This window comes from Maylandia zebra, linkage group LG23 (assembly GCF_041146795.1).
Source record: "Maylandia zebra isolate NMK-2024a linkage group LG23, Mzebra_GT3a, whole genome shotgun sequence".
In the NCBI taxonomy this organism is placed as follows: Eukaryota; Metazoa; Chordata; class Actinopteri; order Cichliformes; family Cichlidae; genus Maylandia; species Maylandia zebra.
In genome coordinates this window covers 4880392-4900168 of record NC_135188.1, presented here as the reverse complement: position 1 = coordinate 4900168, position 19777 = coordinate 4880392, and the positions used below count along the sequence as shown (strand labels likewise).

Here is a 19777-nt window from a genome sequence, read left to right as displayed (position 1 = left end):
TCGCGAGTTTCTTTTGATTAATTTATCTCCAAACTCAAGAATAACAAAATGAGTTTGTGACTGAATTTTCCTAATTGTTTTGTAACTTACCATAACTGTGCTTAAACTGGCACTTTTGCAGCTGTCTGCAGATCTTCCTCATCTCCACATTTTTAAATGTGAATATTACTCTGAAGAATTGATTTTTTTTTTTTTGTAAATTAGATCGCTCCAACATGACTTTGAGGGTTACCAAGGGCACGATAGAATTACCAGGTTGGGCAGATAACATTGATTTTGATCAAGACTACGGAAAAGAGAAATACGGGGAAGAGAGGAACAGCAAGAGAAGGAACAGAAGCAGTCTGTCTGCAAGACATCAAACTTTCCTCTCTTTCTCAGATCAAAATTACCACCTTAGATTGGAAAGAGAATTTTAATTAGAACTCGGGGCTATCTCATCTCAGAGTGTGTGTGGAACTAAAAGACTAATTCCCACCACACACTCCCATATCCCCCACCCCTACCTTCACAGGCCACTTTGTCCATTATTTAATAGGCTCTTTGTTATCTATCTACTTGGCTTTGCCAGGTACTTAGAGCCCCCTCCATTGGAATATTAGGTATTCTGATGAGGCAGGCAGCTGTGGGCTCCACGCAGATGGTGCCTGCTGTAATCAGCCCTCTCAAAAGAACGGCTCTCGTATCTCTTCCAAACGTATCCGTTTTATGATTACAAAACACAGACCTGCAAATTGTTATGAACAAGATAGATATATTTACTGGCAGCATAAAATACAGTGGTGTCCCACAATTCAATCCCTTTCAGGTTGATTCGTATTGCTGAGTGCACTCTCTAAAACGAGGACGTTTAGTAATAGGGACTGTGAAAAGCATTCAGATTCACCCTCTCCAAATGGGTTATTATGTGTTAGAATTGGTAGAAATAGGAATGCTGTACAGGGTATTTAATTTGTTTGGCAGAGTGGTCAAGGACAGCTCCGTAACCTTAGGACAGGCTGTGCTTTTGGTGGATAAAACTAGTTGGTTAAGTCAGAAATGGCAAATATCCGTCCACACTCAATAACAAAAGCACTTAACTGTGCTAATAAGCAGTCCAAAACAATCAGAGAGGAGAGGAAAAGAGGTCCTGTTAGTTATGCAACAAGATTAGCCTGCATGTTCTGTCTAGACTTAATTCAGGCTTAACTTACACTTGTGGCTTTGCAAATGTGTGAACAATTCAGCAACAAATTACTGGACTGGGCTATAATTTTCCAAACAATGCACTCATCTCCACATTAACTCTTCTTCAACAATAAATACGCCGCATTCATGCAATTCTTCATATTGATAATTCACCAATGACAGACACTAAAATCTGTTACCTATTGCATACGTAGTGACTTAAATCCTTTCCCTCTTCCTGAGACGGTGCAGATGGCACCAGTGTGAAGAGATGATAAGGTTAGAAGCTGATACTGAGACCTCGTTATGTTTTCTGACGAAATGCGTCATCTCATATTTCACTACTAAACTCTTTTTAACAACTAAGACCTGCTTTAGCTAAGCTAGCTAACTGTTAGCTTAAACCTTCCAGCCAACTGTTAGCTAGCTGGAAAGTTCAAGTTTAAAATCAGCCACTCAGCTAACTTGTGTGGTTTTATAATTTCCTGGCCGTAGCATAAATAATGCATGTGCATATTTAAATAGTGTAGATCAGAAAGAAATTCCCTTTTAATGTAATTTAAAAATGATCAATGCATATCAATAATTCATACTAAAATTCTCTCCTTTTTTAAGATGTAGCGTAGACTACTATTTCTATGTTAGATATGAAGGAGAGTGCACTTAGAGAAAGGTCGCATTGCCATTAGTGGGTTATATTCATAACAAACACACACACCCTGCTTTGAATATTTTCATCATAACAGACTAGAGCGGTAAGAATTGTCAGGTGTTGGCTGGGACCTTATCAATGAAGCGGCTCAGATTGTAATTAGTGCTATAATCACCTCTGTAATTCAACCACTGCTCTGTATCTCACCCAACTTGCTGCTCATCTCCCACTCCTGTTCCCTCTTCCTTCCTTTCCTTTCCCCCTTAATTCCAAATAACTCTCTCCAATCTTTTAGACTATTTCTTTTCTAATCTTACTTTTTTTGTCATTCCTGTCCTTATTTCATCCCATTCCTCCTCTCATTCTGTCCTCTTCCCAACCCAACTCTGTCCTTCAAGTCAAATGAGTGAATTCTTCTCATTAGTAGTGCACTGGGCCAGTGTAGCCAGAGGGAGATGAGCGGTATTAGAACTGAACAGCTCAGCAGAGCTCTGAAGGGTCAATGAGCTGGTTAAGAAGTAATGTTTAATACTAGGCAGTTAGGCAGTTGGGTTGGAGGATTTGCAGTTCGTCTCATTTCTGCAAAGGTGATTTTCTCTATAGCTGCAGTATCTGTTTCGGGGATGGTTCAGCATTGTTAACACCAGTGGCACTTAATGTGTCAGTGGTAGCTAAAAAACCACACGCTCAGCCACAGCGCTCCCAGTTGTTGGAATAATGCCGGCTGCCCTCTGGTATTGTTTGGCATGCCTTTTTTTCCTCCTCCTGTTTGATAGTGTAACATGTTTCTTCAGTAGCCTCAGCCTGGACAATCTGCTGAGTGCCAGAGCTTCAAGACGGTCGGTGTTTACATTCCAACACTTCAGGAGGTCTTTGGTCCTTTCCCACCAACGGTGAGCAGTATGGCCCTGCTGAGACATGATGGAAACTGCAGAAGAAAGACACTACTCTATCTGCTGAGGAGACACCCTCCTCCATGTATATGTGCATGTGTATGTGCATGCTTTGGTTAGGCACTCCCAGGGATGAAAGGAGAACATGTGGTTTGGCAGTCTTTACTACCACCATCTTCACTCCATCAGACAAACCTCCGCTGCCATGAAAGCCTATGGCAAGCCTTAGCTGGACTACTTAAACTCCCATTACCTGGACTTCACGTGAAGAGTAGGGCTGCCACAAACGATTATTTTGATTGTTGATTAGTCACCGATTATTTTTGCGATTAGTTGACTAATCGGATTATGCATCCACTTCTGGCTTTTTAATAACCACCCAAAACTTGCACATGTGAGTTTGGGCTGTATAAGTATGTATGTACCTTAAAGGAGTGTAGTGAGCGCATCTAGTAATGTTAATGGCTTAACTTTGGCAGAACTTTTGTAAACAAACAGTTTCTTAACAGGAATAATAATGTTTATTAAAACAAAAATAGACCCGGGGGTTGGGGACCGCTGATTAAGAGGACCCGAGGGAAGCTCGGAAAGCTAAGCAGAAGTTATTTGGAGAGGAGAGTGACTGCCGTTGGTTGAAAAGAGAGGTAAAAAAAAAAACTTCAGTGGTGTGGAAACATTATGGGTTCGCGGAGTCAGACGTGGATCAGTATAACCACCAAAAATGCTCACCACCTCAGAACAGTCTGTACTTACAGTAAACATGGACAGACAAATGCTGGCATTTAAAAATGAACCGGGCACATTTCAGAGTGGAGATTGGCATTGTTCGCCATTAATGCTCGTGCCAAGACTCACCAGCCTGCAGACTGAGTTCACTGAGTGTAAATGGGGAAAAAATGGGTGGAGGGTGTGTTTGACTAATGAGCATATAAATCCCCTTGATCTACTCAGACCCTCAGCAGTCATGACAAATAGAAATAAATATGCAGAGCTGCAACAAAAGACTGGGTTTTGTGCAATGATATGAACAGCTTTCACAGCCATAACTTCTCTCACAACGTCTTAATGTGTCTAATTAAATGCAGTTTGCACTTAGGTGTACCCATTAAAAAAGATTTTTAAGATTTTAAAAAAAATTTAAATCATACCTTAGTTTTATTTTCTTGAGAGGTGATGAACAACAACAACTATGTTGAAAAAATCCTTTTACCACAAGTCATGGATCATGAATTAAAAATAAAAATACCCATTCTATTCCAACTGCAGTGCAATCATTGCCGTTCAGTGTTGTGGATGTTTGCAATGTCATTTCGTTTTTGCTTTCAGAATTGTTAAATCCCAAAGTGCAGATAATAACAGGTCTCTCATATAGTTGTGTTGGTAAAGGTCTGAAGCAGGATTTGTGATATCTTCTGAAATGTAAAGCTTATTCAGATTCCTATATATTTGTTTAAAATGTGCAGTGCTGTAATGTATTTGCTCTTCCGAATCCTGCATCCCCTACACAAATCCATCACACTGCTATGAGGATAAGCCAGAATGGGCCTTCCTTTCAGCACAACGCATGCATCAGGTTTGGCATTGTGCTGCTTTTAAGAGGAAAAGCAGCAAATTTGATTTACAAATATCGAAGCTAGCCGCTGCACACATACTCCAGCTTATTTCTGAGGTTGAGACACACGTTAGAGGATTGTGACTGAATTTTGCCACTTTTGTACTTTTGTTGTATAAAGTTGCAGATGGAGAAGCGCAAAGCTGATAATGGTATTGGTTATTCTCACATAATTTTGATTGTTACTATGGAACTGTTATGTAGATTTGGCCAACAGTAAGAAAAGCAGTGAGTGCTCCTGGTAGGCTGTGGAGTAAAAAATATCATACACTGCTGTTTGACAGGTTGTGTGAACACACCTGCCTAAACAAAGGGTTGTATTTACTCGTGTTTGAAAGAAATCAGGAGGAACTACAACCGTCTGCCCTCCCAAAAACTGAGCTTTATTGTGCGTGCGCACACACCTACACACAGATCATAATGGAGCCGCCACAGGGCCACTTGGCATGTAGCCTTTCTGCGCTGTTCTGTAATGTGATTTGTCCTGACTATTGATACCCCAAAATGCCCCGCTCTCCTCCCTCAGCCCTCTCGTTAGCCTCCACCCACCCCACTTCACCCCCACTTCCAATTTCCACACTAACCCAATTAGCATCTCGTCAATAATGCTCAGCATTTCATTTTGCTGCTTTAATTAACAAATTCAATTTGCTCGAAACTGCTGTGAAAACAAATTAAAAGCACGGCAAATTAAAAGCCCTCAGTTCCAGCGGATATAACTAAGGTGATTACAGATGCGTCAAACAACTGTTTTCTTGTTTGTTTTATCTCAGGGGGCGGGAAAGAGGCTCCTGAGAGGAGGGGAGACCTTGACTGGGGTTCCTGGGGCAGTAAAAGGTCTAGAAATGCAAGAGAGAAAAGATAGGCCAGGTTAAAAAAGAAGCTTTGCAGGGGCTGGGGCCAGAGCTGGTGGAGGCAGGTGCAGCTTTACAGTGAAGCAGTGCTGCTCATTAGCAACACAGATTCTGTAGGTGTAGACAAATACACACATGTGAGGCTTTAAAATAACCAAAACTAAGAGTAGTGTTTTTGCAGATGATGTTATAAACATGTTAATATAATGCAATTATGGATGAGGCTAGAGAAAGATTAGTTTAGCTGAAAAAATATCTCTGGATGTCAGGCTCAGTCAGTGATGTGTCATGTAATTGGTTATGTAATTTCCATACACACTCAATAAATAGCCAAAGTATCAAGACTTTACTTTTAAGTAGAAGTACAGATACTACTGCTACAAAATCCTCAAGTGAAAGTGAAAAAGAACAGGCTCTAAAATCTACTCAAAGTTAGAAAATAAAAAGTAGCTCTTTGGAGGACGTTTCTACAAGCATTTTTTTTGCAAAGCTAACTGAACCTCAGGAGTTCAGTCTAAATTTTAATTCTAACAAATGTGCTCAGTTTGAATCAGTCATGTTGAACATGAGCAGAGAAAAAGAAGGAACATTTAAAAAAAATCTCCATTTCTCTACATTGTAGAGAATGACTTTGTCTCTAAACAGGAAAATGAGCAGGGAATATGTTAAAGTGGAACTCAGCAGGTTTGGGAACCCTAAAATCAGCTGTAATGGCTCAGTGTGGAGAAATGAATCACAACTGACAATAATTTCTAATGTAAGCTCCAATAGATTTTCTTAATACACAGGCTGTGATCAGCTGACCTGCTCCTCTTTGTGGATGTACACAACTGAATTCAACAAGATGTAAGCAGATGTTTCCTGCATGTCCTGCCTGATTTCCATCCTACAATGACGGTATACCATTTATGCTGTCTTTTTATTAGACTGTATGAAGTTGCAGTTCAGTCAAACATAATCAGCTTAACTTCAAATGCATCTCTGCTTCACTTGATCTAACTTAACTCGCACCATAAGCACCACAGTCACTGTGCACCAGTCACGCACTGTTCTTTACTTTAAATCCATCACAGTACAGCAAACTAACCTGTTTATCCTGCACTAACCTGCAGAGTATTGTCATGCAAACTTTAAATAACACAGTCTACCTGAGTTTGTTTTGCAGCACGTTTTACATATGAAAAAAATATGTTCTGGTTCACGTGTCTTCATTCCTACCTTCGTACCAAAACAAAATTCCCAGCAGTCAACAGAAAGGCAACAACACATATTAGCTCTCATTCTGTTATTACCCCTGCCGTGCTGCATTCCTGCACAGGCAGGTTACACAGGAGTACCCCAGACCGGCCCAGTTCGCACACACACACACACATGCACATAAACTCACACAGCTATTAGAACTGGCTGTAAGCCAGGTACCTGCGACGGCCAACACAGCTTTGTTTGCGTTAAATTGATTTTTAGGTTCCAAGTCACATGACACTAGCAGGAAGTTGAAGCTTTCTTGACAGAGTGAGACAGAGAGCAGGAAGGAGACTACTGTACAGCATAACTTTCTCTCGTCCCTTTCCTGATACACCCACTGCTGCTCATCAAACAAGTGTCCTTTGAACACCACCCCGTCATCTTTTCTAGCCCCCCTCTCATTCCAGACTGTGATTAGAAGTTACCAGACACCAAACAGTGCATCCATCTGCTCCACACATCAACATCTGGAGAGTGCGTTGGCTGTTTTGACATGGGGAAAAGATACACACATCTCTTAAGTCTCGTAGTTTGATTTCATGTGTGTGTGTTGTTTTTGTTTGCTTGAAATCGTGTTTCAATGCCTCTCCCCCAAACTCTCCCCCCACCTGCTTCTCTCTACACTGCTAGCAGCTAATTATTGTCCCGCTTAATTACCAGTAACACAGCGGCCCAGCCTGCTCCAGCTTTAAAGAACTATTCAGCACTCCACTCCGATACCTGATTGAACTCAACTAAATGGGAAAGTTGTGCCGGAGAAAACGCTTTAGTCACACAACATTTTGTTTCATTTCTTTTCTAATATGTCTCCCACTGTCTGGTTACTTGAAGATAACAGACATTTGAATTTGTTGTGTAGGATATCATGAAAAATAAAAATAACAGGTTTTGAAATGGAAAATGGCAGCAAGAAACAAGAGAGTAGCACAACACACGTGCACGGGCACGTTCACCACTGTTGTTGGATCCATAAAGGCAATAAACCAATAGAAAAGTACACTTCCCCTGACCTTCAGCTCCAATTAGGCCCCTGAGAACAGATGGGTGAACTTTTCAACCTTACAACTTGTCTATTGATACTCCAGTAGGGCAGGCCTGAAGACAGGGAGAACGGCAATCGATATTCAAGTTCAGTGTTCTGAGAAGAAGAAGAAGAAGAAGAAGAAGCACAACTATAAGTTTCAGTCGCAAAAACTTAACACCTTTGAAGGATTGAGACCCCGTGTGGAATAATCTCAGTCCCGTTTTTCAATCTCTCACAGTTGATTGATGACTGCTCACATAAAATGACTATAAAACCAAGGTGGATTTTCCAATATACCACTGGCATTGGAGTGCTTCCCAAAGATAAAACTTTTTACCACACAGTAGAAGACATAGCATGCTGTCATATAAATGAAAACCTGCTCTCTAGGACTTGTTAATGAGGGATACAGTGGCATTTTTTTACTGTGTGTTGAGCTAGTGAGCTAGATAGACCAGTATTCATTTCAGCCATTTGTTCCACTGACATGACCAAAGAGGCATCATTTAATGGGAAATAGTCTTCATACATTTAGTGTATAGTAGATTAAGTCTTGGAGAAGCTGGTCCAAGATTATTTTTATGTATTTATACATACCGTTAATAAAACTAATTTAGTTCTAAACTAGATATGTCAACAATGATTTATGATTTAAATGATTAATGTTCTTCCTTACTAATGGTAGGACAGCAAGGCATTTATCTGTGCTCAGTAGTGATGTAGCGTTGTCCTGAGCGAGTGCCTGCGACCGACGGGGCATTGATTCAGCGTTCTCTAGTAAATACCAGGTCACTACACCTGCACTCCATCAGGCAGGGGTCAATCACAGCCCAATGGGGAAATGATGATAGGACAGAGTCCATCTGAGTGGGTGTGTCTTTATGAGGGTAGTTGTGTATATGCTATCAGTGTCCTCAAGTCATTGATTCGTCCCCAGTGTCAAGAGTCTGTCATCGATTCTATGCCGGGTCAAAGTGGAAACTCTTGGCTCAGCAGGGGCTCTTAAGTTACCCATTTGTGCAGGCATGTGCACTCATATCAAGGACATGCGTAACACAGACACACTGTATACGGCTGCCCTGTGAATGCATGATCCATGGAGAAAAGATAAACTCAGTTTTGGATCACAACATGACAGAAACTAAGTCTTGAACAGAAAAGTTGATCTGATTTTTCACATGTCATTACCTGGGCAACCAAACACCGTGGCAGGTATGACCAGACTCCTTTTCTGGAGTTGAACAGGTGAGAGGGACTGGGAGCAAGTTTTGTGGAGACACTGTAAAGGACTCACAGTTTGACTGCGTAAGGAGTAGGGATGGGTATCATTTAGGTTTTATCCGATACCGGTGCCAAACCGGTACTTTTGAAACGGTGCCGGTGCTTAAACGGTGCTCGAACCGGTGCTTAAACAATGGAGAACACAAACTTTGTCCAAAAACCTCTTATGTTTTTACTTTTAGCAGTCTCTTTTTTTCTGCAAAATGATAACCAAGTTAGCCTTTTCTGTTGATACAACATACCTCCTTTGGTTGGAACCGGTGCTTAAACAATGGAAAACACAAACTTTGTCCTAAAACCGCTCATGTTTAGCAGTTTTTTTTTTTTGTAAAAAGATAACAATGTTAGCCTTTTCTGCAGCTATAGGGCATATATGGTATCACTCTATCAAACAAGAAGACAGCCACATGTAACTACGACGATGTTTGCTAGTGCACCTTACATGCATTAATTTAATAACGTGGTTAGCCTACTCAATGTAAATTACACACGAACAACATTAAGATACTCACCCAGAGAAGAACGGCTGCTGCTGCCATCATCATCCGTCACACTGGCAGGGCTAGGGGCCAGGACTCTCCTCTTCGGGTTCTTGGGGTATGTTGCTAACTCCGGGTCCGATAACAGGCACCACTCCCGCAGTAGATGTGCTTGGTGTGGGGTCTTGCAGCAAGCTATCAAATACGGTGCATTTCTCAGCTTTTAAAAAAACGCTATGCATCGGCAGGTGTTTTGAGATTCGAGGTGTTACCTCCTTTGCGCATTATCACCTTAAAGCACTTGTTGCAGGCTGCTGAGTTTGCATCTTTTGCTGTGAAGTACAGCAAGACTTTTGACCGCTTTGCCTTGGGCATTTTTAATCTGTAGCTCTGCTCTAAAAGAACGTACGTACCTGGTATCAAGAAAAAAAAGCACCGAAATGTGCGCTGCTTTTCAGTCTGGTTACTACCGTTTCCCTAGTAAGGAGTCTCCAAGGCAGCTTATCTGGTCTTCATCAGGTGGCAGTGCCTCTAAACTTTGGACCACTTGACGCCATAGTTCAAACCAATCCCCCATGTAACTGTATTTTTAGTTGCAAAGACTAGGATTAAAGTAGGAGCTCTCACTTGATCAGCATAATGCTGAATACAGGGCAGTTTTGAACTGGGAAATCTGGAGTCCTCTGAGAGGCACTGTGAAAGTTTCACAGTGCTGTGATATGCAGCAGATAAAAGAAGACAAAGACAGTTCCCTGAGGAGCTCTTGAGCTACAGATATCATTCCTGTACTCTCTTATTGGAGTCATTTTTTGAGATAGCCATTCCTGGTGTTCCAGCTCTTCTTTTTTTGTATTTCCTTTGTTTGGGACTACCACAAACAGCACACACTTGTCTTCTTGCCTGAATGTTTGCAGTGCAGAGAGCAGAGATCTAAGCAGGTGATGTTTGGAATCTGTGCAAGCAAGCTCAGTCAGTCTGTTGAAGAACAAATGTAGCTCATTGGCCGACATCCACCTCAGACATCTTACTATTGCTACTGAATGTCTTACATTCATAGCTTCAGTTCTAAAATGGTTAGCCTGTGTTTTCAAAAGACGCATCAACATGTAGCACTGCATGTTTTTTTCTTGATATTTTAAATAGCGTCCCAACTTTTTTTTTTTAACACACTTGTACATCTTGTCCAAAGCTTCTTTAAATAAAAGGGAGCAGATTAGTTTTGCCGTTGGCTGTCACAGCCAGCAGTGCCCTTGTCAAACTTGCACACTGCCAGTCAAACTTGGATAACACACCCACATAAGTGATGTCACATCCAAGGCCACTCAAAGTATGGTGTTGAGGGAACATTTTGTTACCATCTGGCTGGCGGAGCCAGTATCGGCCAACTGAATCAAGTTATTGCCTTTAAACTGACAGTTTGAGGATTTGAAAAAAGATAAGTGGGCCACCATGGTCATATAGTCTGCACCCATGGGGTCCTTGATCAAAAAACAGGAAATCTGACAGACTGCCTCGGACAGAAATATGGAGGAAAGGGTCCTTACAGCCAGCCTAGCTGCTCTTTTAATTGGTCTTCATGAATATTTAATGATCAAGATGGAATTGAATCATGTTTTTTAACTGCTATGAGAAAAGGCAGTGGTGTGCATGCCTCTATAACCTGTACAACATATGAACATTCTTTACATCGTGCATGTGTTTGACTGAATGCTTGTATGCATCTGCATGTATTATTTGTACGCGCCAGCTGTTGTGCATGTTATCAGATAGCATACTACAGTCCATAGTGTTAGAGGCACCGCTGTAATGGCAGCAGAGAGCTGTGTGCCATATGCAGGTGGCAACGGCTGTCCTTTCTTCCGCTCAGGAGGAAGCTGCTCTCAGAAGGAATAAATCTTTTATTTGGTTTGTTGTATTTTTAACTGAGGGCTCCTGGTCACGCAACAAAGGCCTGCTTTCCATCCCCTACGCTCCCATGCTTTTTTTTTTTTTTACCTTTTCGAAGGACCACGACATGTATTAATTGAAACTGCCATAGACATGGAGGCATGATCCCATTTTGAATGATAAGAAACCAGTAGAGAAACAACATCTTGGGGGGGGGGGGGATCCTTTGATATATTTATCTGATGCCTGAGATTATAATCTTTATGTTTTATTTTTTAAAGTCTCGTGTTCATTTGTAAATTTTACCCACTAAGTTTGCAGCTTACGAAACCTCATGTCCTGAAAACCTGTATTCCTCTGACGTTATGATGTACTTGAATTTAGTGGGGCAGACAGCCACACCCAAACATAACCTAAAAAGCTCATCCCATTAGCTCATTCTTACCTCATCTCCCCTCTTTGTTACCAAGGGACTATGAGTAAGATGCAGCTCGACACACAGAGACAGGCAAATGCAGCAGGTTCCTTTTTTGCCTCTAGAGTGCTACAGATCATTTCAGTCCTGGTGTTTGTGTGGCGGTGGTGGGGCTTAACTCTATAAGCGTCCACAGAAGTCAAAATAGTGACTCACACAAGGTGATTGGACAGTTTTACCAGATGAGGTAGACAGAGCGAAGACAGGATGAGAGGACCAGAAAACAATGGAAGATTAGTCAGGCTGCTGAAACAAAGATGCTCTTACTCAAAATCCCATCAACCATCGACCTTCACAGTGACCCTGGATATATGATAGGAAGCTGTTTGTGAGCGTGTTTGTGTACGTGCGAGTGTGTGTGCATTTCTGGGACTCGGGGGACAGCAGTGAGACTGGATGCAGATGTCTGTTTCCTGCAATCTGACACCATCGACAGAGCGACAGAGCTGGGGGTAAAACCAGGATTGGTACAAATATGCACAATTTTATGCACAGTAACAACTGATGCATAACAAGCTGCCAACACTTAGACAAAATGCCTGTAACTTAGCATACTCATATCAAATTATATGCAATGTATGCGATCAGAAAGTTCCAGGAATCAAAAACCATCCTGATTTAAATTTGTCTGATCGCTCCATCAAGATGATCTTTTCTTATACCTCCAAGTGAGGCTATGTTTAGATCACTTCTTGGAAGTTATGACTATTTGCACTGTGCAAAAGCTGAGATCATTAATAGACATTACAAAAGAAATTGCAACCAAACAAATATCATTCACATTTGATGATGACATGATGAATATCAGAGCAATCATGACTGTTTGCTTCTCTCCATGAATGACATGACATAAATGCAGTGGTTACTTTGTGTGTACTTTCCTCAAAAAGTAACTACTCCTTTTATTTACCTGAACTGCAGAAGGTGTCTGTCCCCTTTTTTATTTTTATCCACTTATCCAGTTGTTGAAGTGCAGTTCCCTTTCACAGGGCGCGAATTGGGGTAAACCCTGGACAGGTCATTAGTCCATCAAAGGGACCCGCATTCACACCAACAGGGAATTTAGAATTCCCAATTAATCTAACGTGCATGTCTTTGTTCTGTGGGAGGAAGTCAGAGTGCCCGGAGAGAACCCACACATACCTAGGGAGAACATGCAAATTCCAGAGATTCAAACCCAGAACCTTCTTGATGTTAGGGAACAATGCTAACCACTGCACCACCACACCACCCCAGACTGGTTTCCATGGTTGAGAAAAATAATTTCACAACACATAACCCAGTCAAAAACACTCAAGGAGGTAGTGTATATCATTGTCAAGGTCTACAGTCAAGAGACTACTTTGTGATGATTACATTCAAGAACAGGAAGGTCACTTTGTTAGAAAACATCAAAAAGAGCCAGCACCACTGTGAAAACATGATGAAAACTGAGATGAACTTGTATTGGAATGATGAGAAGAGTAAAGCATAGAGAGTTCATGATCTGCAGCATGCTACATCATCTGTCGAACACAGTGGAGGTAATGTCATTGCATGGATTTGTATGGCCGCCAGTAAGACCATGACGCGAGTGTTTACTGATGCCGTGACTTCTGATAGAAGTAGCAGGATAAATTGTGAACAGCTATACTCTCTGCTCATGTACAGACAAATATTGGAGATAAGACAGTTTCACATTTTAAATGGAAAGTGACCCAAAGCATGCTGCAAAAACAACCCAAGAGTTTCTCAGGAAAGGGAAATTCTCCAGATATTGTTTGATTGTCCACATATATACAAACCTACCTGTATATGCCACTATACACACAACTGGAGATAAGTTATCTGAATTTCAGGAGCGAGATCACGCTTCCAAACACGCCCTGTCCGGTTCTTATCCAAATGTGATCTCCCAGTTCTACAAGCTGGTCGTTCTCATTTTCGTGCCCCACCCTCCCTCCTTTTTTAAAATTCCTGCACTTCTCATTAGTACAGGGGGATCTGCCTCTGAGACCTTCCCCAATCTGCAGTTCAATTCACGTTTAAGCCATTCACCTTTATCTACTGAAAAACGCAGCCAAACCTAAAATGAGGACGTGGGCCCAGCTAGTGAATGGGATATACACTTGGTGGCCGTAGCGCAGGCTATCTACTAATCGAAAGACTGGTGGTTTGATCCTCGGCTGCTCTAGTCTCCCTGACAAAGTGCCCATGCCTTGAGCAAGATACTGAATCTCAAGTTGTTCTCCAATGTGTTCATCAGAGTGTGAATGTTAGATAGAAAGCAGATGTAGAAAAAAGTGCTTGAATGACTAATTGTTAATGGATGAATGAGGCAAGGTATAAAATGAGGTATAAAATGCTTTGAGTGCTCGAGTAGAAAAACGCTATATAAGAACCAGTCCACTCCAGTCCTATGAACTTTTGCTACTACTGTTAATAAAAAAAAAAAAAAAAATTATAATAATTATAATTATAATAATAATGCTATTATAATTGCTATTATATAATTGCTAATAATGCTATTATAAATTACCAAAAAACATCCCTATACAACATGCTGTAATATTTCCCAGTTCACAGAGGTACACTTTAGTGTCCTTCAACGGCATCAAATTCATTTTTAAAAATTGAAAACTGTGAAAGTAGTTGGGTGGTGGCTTTAGCAGTGTAATTTAGCCATATTGACTTTAAATTAATTTGAAATGAGCTACAAATTGATGGCTGGGATTTTAGCTACTCATCCCTCCCACCCCTGCCAGGCGGGGCCTCTGCCTCCTCTGTCCGTTGACTCTCTCAGCCTTTCTTTTCTGTGTGATAACAATCAGCAAATATGAGAAGTAAATTCTGGAGGAAATGTTGGCAAATGGGTTTTGGGTAGATTGTGAATGAATATTTAATTTACTCATAAAGCAGGGGTTTAGTACATTAATGGCTTTTCCACTGCTGTCACTCGATTTGACTCCTTCCTCCTCCTCCTTTTCCCACCCAGATTAGGATGGTGACACCGTCTGCTATCTGGCCTGCTGATTGGTTCTCTTAATGAACTTATTTATACTGATCAGAATATTGTAGATTCGGTTTTTTTATTGGGAGGAGGGGGTACATTGTTGGAGTAATATTATAAGCCTGTTTATTACACACACACATATGTGTATATATATATATATATATATATATGTATATATATATATATATATATGTGTGTAATATTCAAGAGAGACTAATCGAAACTAATAAAAAGAGAATCTAATAAAGGCATTTATATAGAAACGCAGCGGTTCATCTTTTAGTCAGAATATCAATTTTACATTTTGTTTGAAGTCTTTGCAAAATTGCTTCTTTCCACTTATGGGCGTAAAGATCGAATATTGAAGAACAGAAGCACTGACCCAGGCTTACTGCTAAAGTTGCCTATAAAAATAAAAAGTTAATTATGGTCTCCTATAACACAGTTTTAAGTCAATGTGTGACTCTGGTCTCTTGGTCTGTCTCTGTGTTGTTTACTGTGCTGCTGGCCACAGAGCCCCAGAGTCCACAATGGCTGGCTGGACATGATGACAGCTGGAGTGGCCGTCACCTCTGGCTCCCAACTGTTTTCTTGTTTTCTGACCTAATAACACTTAAACTGGCATTCAGTCTGGATTCACCTGCGGTAAACAATGTGTGGATTTGAGGCTGACGGGTTTCTTTCCAAATAATAATTTCTCCTTCTTGGATTTTTATTCAAACGTGCACTCCATCAGTCATCAGGTCGGTGTAATTAGTATCTGTTAAGCTGTCAGCCATAAAAGGTATAATTTCATTGCAGTCAAATATCAAAAGATTTTTTTTTAAGGATGAAATCAATCAGAATTAGTCAGAAACAAATATTTAATGTATTTGATTCATCAGACATTATGGCAGTGAGGGGGCAGTGAGGCTGGGATGGCTTCAGCCAGGGTGTGATCCCCCAGCTCTTGGCTATGTTTGATGAAGATTAATTCAATCCTATTTTCTGCCTTGAAATGCTTTTGCTAATGTGATTCTGTCTGTCTTGCTCCCTTTTCACTGTGCGTATGTTTGTGTGTGTGTGTGTGTGTGTGTGTGTGTGTGTGTGTCTCCTAAGCACGTTATTCATGTTGAGGACTAACAAAAGCAGCAGGAAGATAAAGCAGTGGTAGTGTGTTGTAATTCTCTACCACAGATTCAGTATCTGTATATACGTACTGGCAGGCTGAACGGCGCTTACACTTTGAATTTGGTGGTTACAGATTGAGTAAGAGTGTGTGTGTGTGTGTGTGTGTGTGTGTGTGTGTGTGTGTGTGTGTGTGTGTGTGTGTGTGTGTGTGTGTGTGTGTGTGTGTGTGTGTTCGTAGGAGAGTATAAGAATGGATGGGCTGAGTATGAGAATAGATTTTAAAATGTTATCAGGGTTTAAAGTGCCTCGGCACTCTGCATGTTGTGCGCACATATGTCTGATTTTCTACAGCTGTACCATAATCTTAATAAAATCTGAAACATTTTTTAAATGCCACTTCAGCAGTCACTCCACCACAGTTTCACTTGCAGGGATTTCTAGGGCCAGTAGAGGGTGCTACACAATCCCAGTGATAATTGAATCAACCTCTCTGCTAATGCATAAACTTCCGTTTTAAGAAACTTAAGACGAGACATTTCTGCATTTGTTTTTTTACTTCCTGGTAATTCAACTTCTACATGCGTGTCTGTTTCACATTTGCGTGTCTATTTCACACGTGTCCATGGACGTCATAATGCAGAGCTTGATCTGGACCGTGTAAATCTAACAATATACGTCCAAGCAGACAAAATAAGAAAGAAAAATATATAATTTTTTAAAAAGAGAAAAAAAGAAATAAAAATAATGTGGTCTGTTGCTGTCCAGCAGCAATTTTAAGAATAAGAGGTGTCAGTGTTTCTCTGTGATCTCTTAAGGTGGTAGCAACAGCCCTGTGCATGTGGATGTCTGTAGACGGTAGGGGCTCTGTGTGTGTGTGTGTGTGTGTGTGTGTGCGTGTGCGTGTGTGCGTGTGTTTGTGATCTCAGCTTGTCTATGACTCATGATGTCACAGTGACCTCTACCGCATACGTGGTCTCCCATCACAACAACTGTACCTCTTTCACACAGCACTACAGCCACATGTGCATTCACATGTAACATGAATATTTACACTGCTCCATGTTCTGTATGGGAATGTGAGTGTGGCATGAGTGACATTTTACTCAAGGCTTCATAAGTAAATAAATCTACCTGTAAAACAACCTGCATGCCTCCACCCTCTCATATTATCACATTTCAGCATCTTTTTTTGTCAGACCACTAAGAAAATACTTCTCAGCTTTCTCGCGATGGTTCAGTCTCACTAAAGTAAATAGAGGACTGTAACCTCCTTGCAACTAGGAAATATCTGTGTATCTGCAAGTTGCAGAGACCAGCTGATTTCCATCTACTGCTTTTGTCATCTTTTGATTACAAGGCAGTTGCACGGGCAAACTGTCTCCAAACAATCACAGTCTGATCTGGACTGCAGTCACGCTCAGGCTGATTTGTGAAAGTTTGCAATTAATTACTGTCTGATTTATAAATGCAGAGTGTCGACATGTTGGCTCTGAGTAGGTCTGTGCCAGTGAGCATAACTCATCTGCAGCGTGTCTTTTTGTAATGAGGGACTCGGCGCAACTGGTTGCCAACTGTCTGCACTGTGGTTATACTCCGATTTAAAAGCAAGATTGTTAAGCACCTGTTTTATGTTGCAGTTAAATAACCGTCCTGCAGTAACTACATCAATACTTATGGAGGTTCTGAATGTAATTGGTTAATATGAATGTCAATTTCTGCCTATGTAGACGGCACTAGATTTGCGATTTTCACTTATTTATCAGTTAATTGCAGCGTTATCACAAACCGATTGTATGAAATTGCTGTTTGACCCCATTCAGTTGCAGACTGACTCGGTCTTATTGCTGTTTTATTGTCATCTCAATGCATCAAAGTTGCTTTGAAAATGAAACTGGCTGCGAGTGGTCACAGATCTGGTCCCCGTCTTCAACGCAATCATGAGGAAATGAGATTGCAACTTCACTCTACACAGTTGCAGGAATTTTAGTCATGTCACCATCTCCATCCTCCGTCTTCCCTGTTTTTTTTTTTCCTTTAATATTTTTTTTTAGCACAACCTTATTACAAACCACTGATACCCACATTTTGTCTACATAAAATTTCTCAAAGCACATTCTCATCGTTATCTTCATCCCACCACTTGTATCGAACATTTTGGTTAAATTTTATAGAATTAAAAAACTGAGTAGTGTGACTCACTGCGTTCTTGATTGTCAATACAGTGGCAGATGAAATGCACTCAGTGGACCTCTTTCCACTTGTATTGTATATTATAAGTCACTCTGAGTAAGAACATCTGCTAGATACTAAAATAAGTGTTTAGTAGGCCTATCAGAGAGTTCCACTCCAGGCAGTGCTGTATTTGAAGAGAGAAGGACTCCAAGTATGTTGAGAGTCTCTTTGCTTATCCCTCTCAGCAACTGGATAGTGTGGTGCTTGAATATTAATGATGTCTAAACCCAAAAGCTTGCGTTGACTGTGACCTAGCCATACCGTCTCTCTCACTCTCTCATGCACATTTATGCATACACACGAATGCGTTGTGTGTGTGTGTGTGTGTGTGTGTGTGTGTGTGTGTGTGTGTGTGTGTGTGTGTGTGTGTGTGTGTGTGTGTGTGTGTGTGTGTGTGTGTGTGTGTGTGTGTGTGTGCATACTTTCCTAAAATGTGAAGATCTTTCCCGTGGGGACTAGTGGATGAGGAGGGCTGAGGTGTTGATTACTGCAGTGCTTGACAGTCAAGTGTACATGTCTGTGATTTTGTGTGTGTGTGTGTGTGTGTGTGTGTGTGTGTGTGTGTGTGTGTGTGTGTGTGTGGGAGGCCAGCAGGTTAAAGAGAGGGGTAGCCAGCTAGCACCCCCCTAATACTCCTTCTCAGCTGCCGAAGTCGTCAAGTGTAAAATTGCGCACTCTTTCAAACGCACTCCATTGAAACCGAGGAGATCACACTTCCACGTGCACCCACTCACACACATGCACACGCTGCTTTGGGAAACAAGTTTGAAAAAAAGACAAGTTTGGTTTTGCAAACTTGTAGATTGCAAATAGACTGCAAACTCAACAATGGTTTGAGTAGTGTCTCAAACCATTTTTGAGACATCACAGTACTCTTAAAATACAACTACAAACACAGCCGCGCCACACATGTTAACAAACGTCGATACAGAATTACCCACAGAGCGTCAAAAAATGACAAATAATAACTTTAGTAAATAATCTTATTTTACCATCAACTGTGAAAGCTGTTAAACTCAGCAAACTAATTTGGCAAATTTGAGCATCTCTGCAGGGTTTATAAATGAGAACTGTGATTGATTATTTCATGACATTTGACTTCTTTTATTCTCTCCTTTTCTTCCAGCAACAAAGGCGTCTAGACCTGTTAACCATCACCAACTCTGGTAGGTGCCTGAATTTCTGTGCTTGGATTTCATTGTCACCCACAATCCAACCACCGCAGGACAAAAAACACAACACTAAAAGCATTCTCTGATGCACACTCAGTATTTTATCTGTTTCATAATCTGGTTTGATATTGACTTTTCCAAAAAACATAATAAAGCAAAAATATTTCGCTCATACCCCACTATAACTGCTTAAATGGTTACTGCTTGAACAGCTGGGCAGTTGAAACGCAGCGATAAAACTGTTTGTGTTGTCAAAAACTGTGTTGCAGAACCACTGCTGATTTGATGGCTGCTTGTCAGTTATTTGAGCGTGTGTTAAGGGATCCTGTCTCATGGTGTGATGATTTAAATGTCCAGTAACTAAAGCTTTCCACCTTGGGATTAAATGGAAGTCATGATTTCAGCTGTAGTGAGAGCAGTCACAAGTGCAAGCATGTTCCCTAAACAGATTTTCAGAGTATATAGAAGCATGTTTGTGTGTGTGTGTGTGTTTTGTTATTTTGAATGTCTAGCAGAATCGTTTAACATGTTTTATTGTTCAAAAAGTATATTCTCTCTCTCTCTCTATCTAAAATGCTGCATTTCATGCCCTATCTCTTTAAAGCCCCCATCATGGAAAGCACCGTCTGCTTTGATTTTTCAGCTTGCACAGAGAAAACAAGACCAAAAAAACACTGGTTATGCACCACAACCCAAGGTCCT

At 40.9% G+C, this 19777-nt stretch overlaps 1 protein-coding gene across 2 annotated transcripts in view; it reads left to right on the top strand.

Moving 5' to 3' along the window:
• Nucleotides 1-19777, top strand: part of agbl4 (AGBL carboxypeptidase 4) — a 350713-nt gene that overhangs the window by 225302 nt on the left and 105634 nt on the right. For both annotated transcript variants that reach the window (XM_076879895.1, XM_076879894.1), the window contains one exon: nucleotides 19030-19069. In XM_076879895.1, the coding sequence (XP_076736010.1) occupies nucleotides 19030-19069 (40 nt within the window). The remainder of the gene's footprint in view (nucleotides 1-19029; nucleotides 19070-19777) is intronic.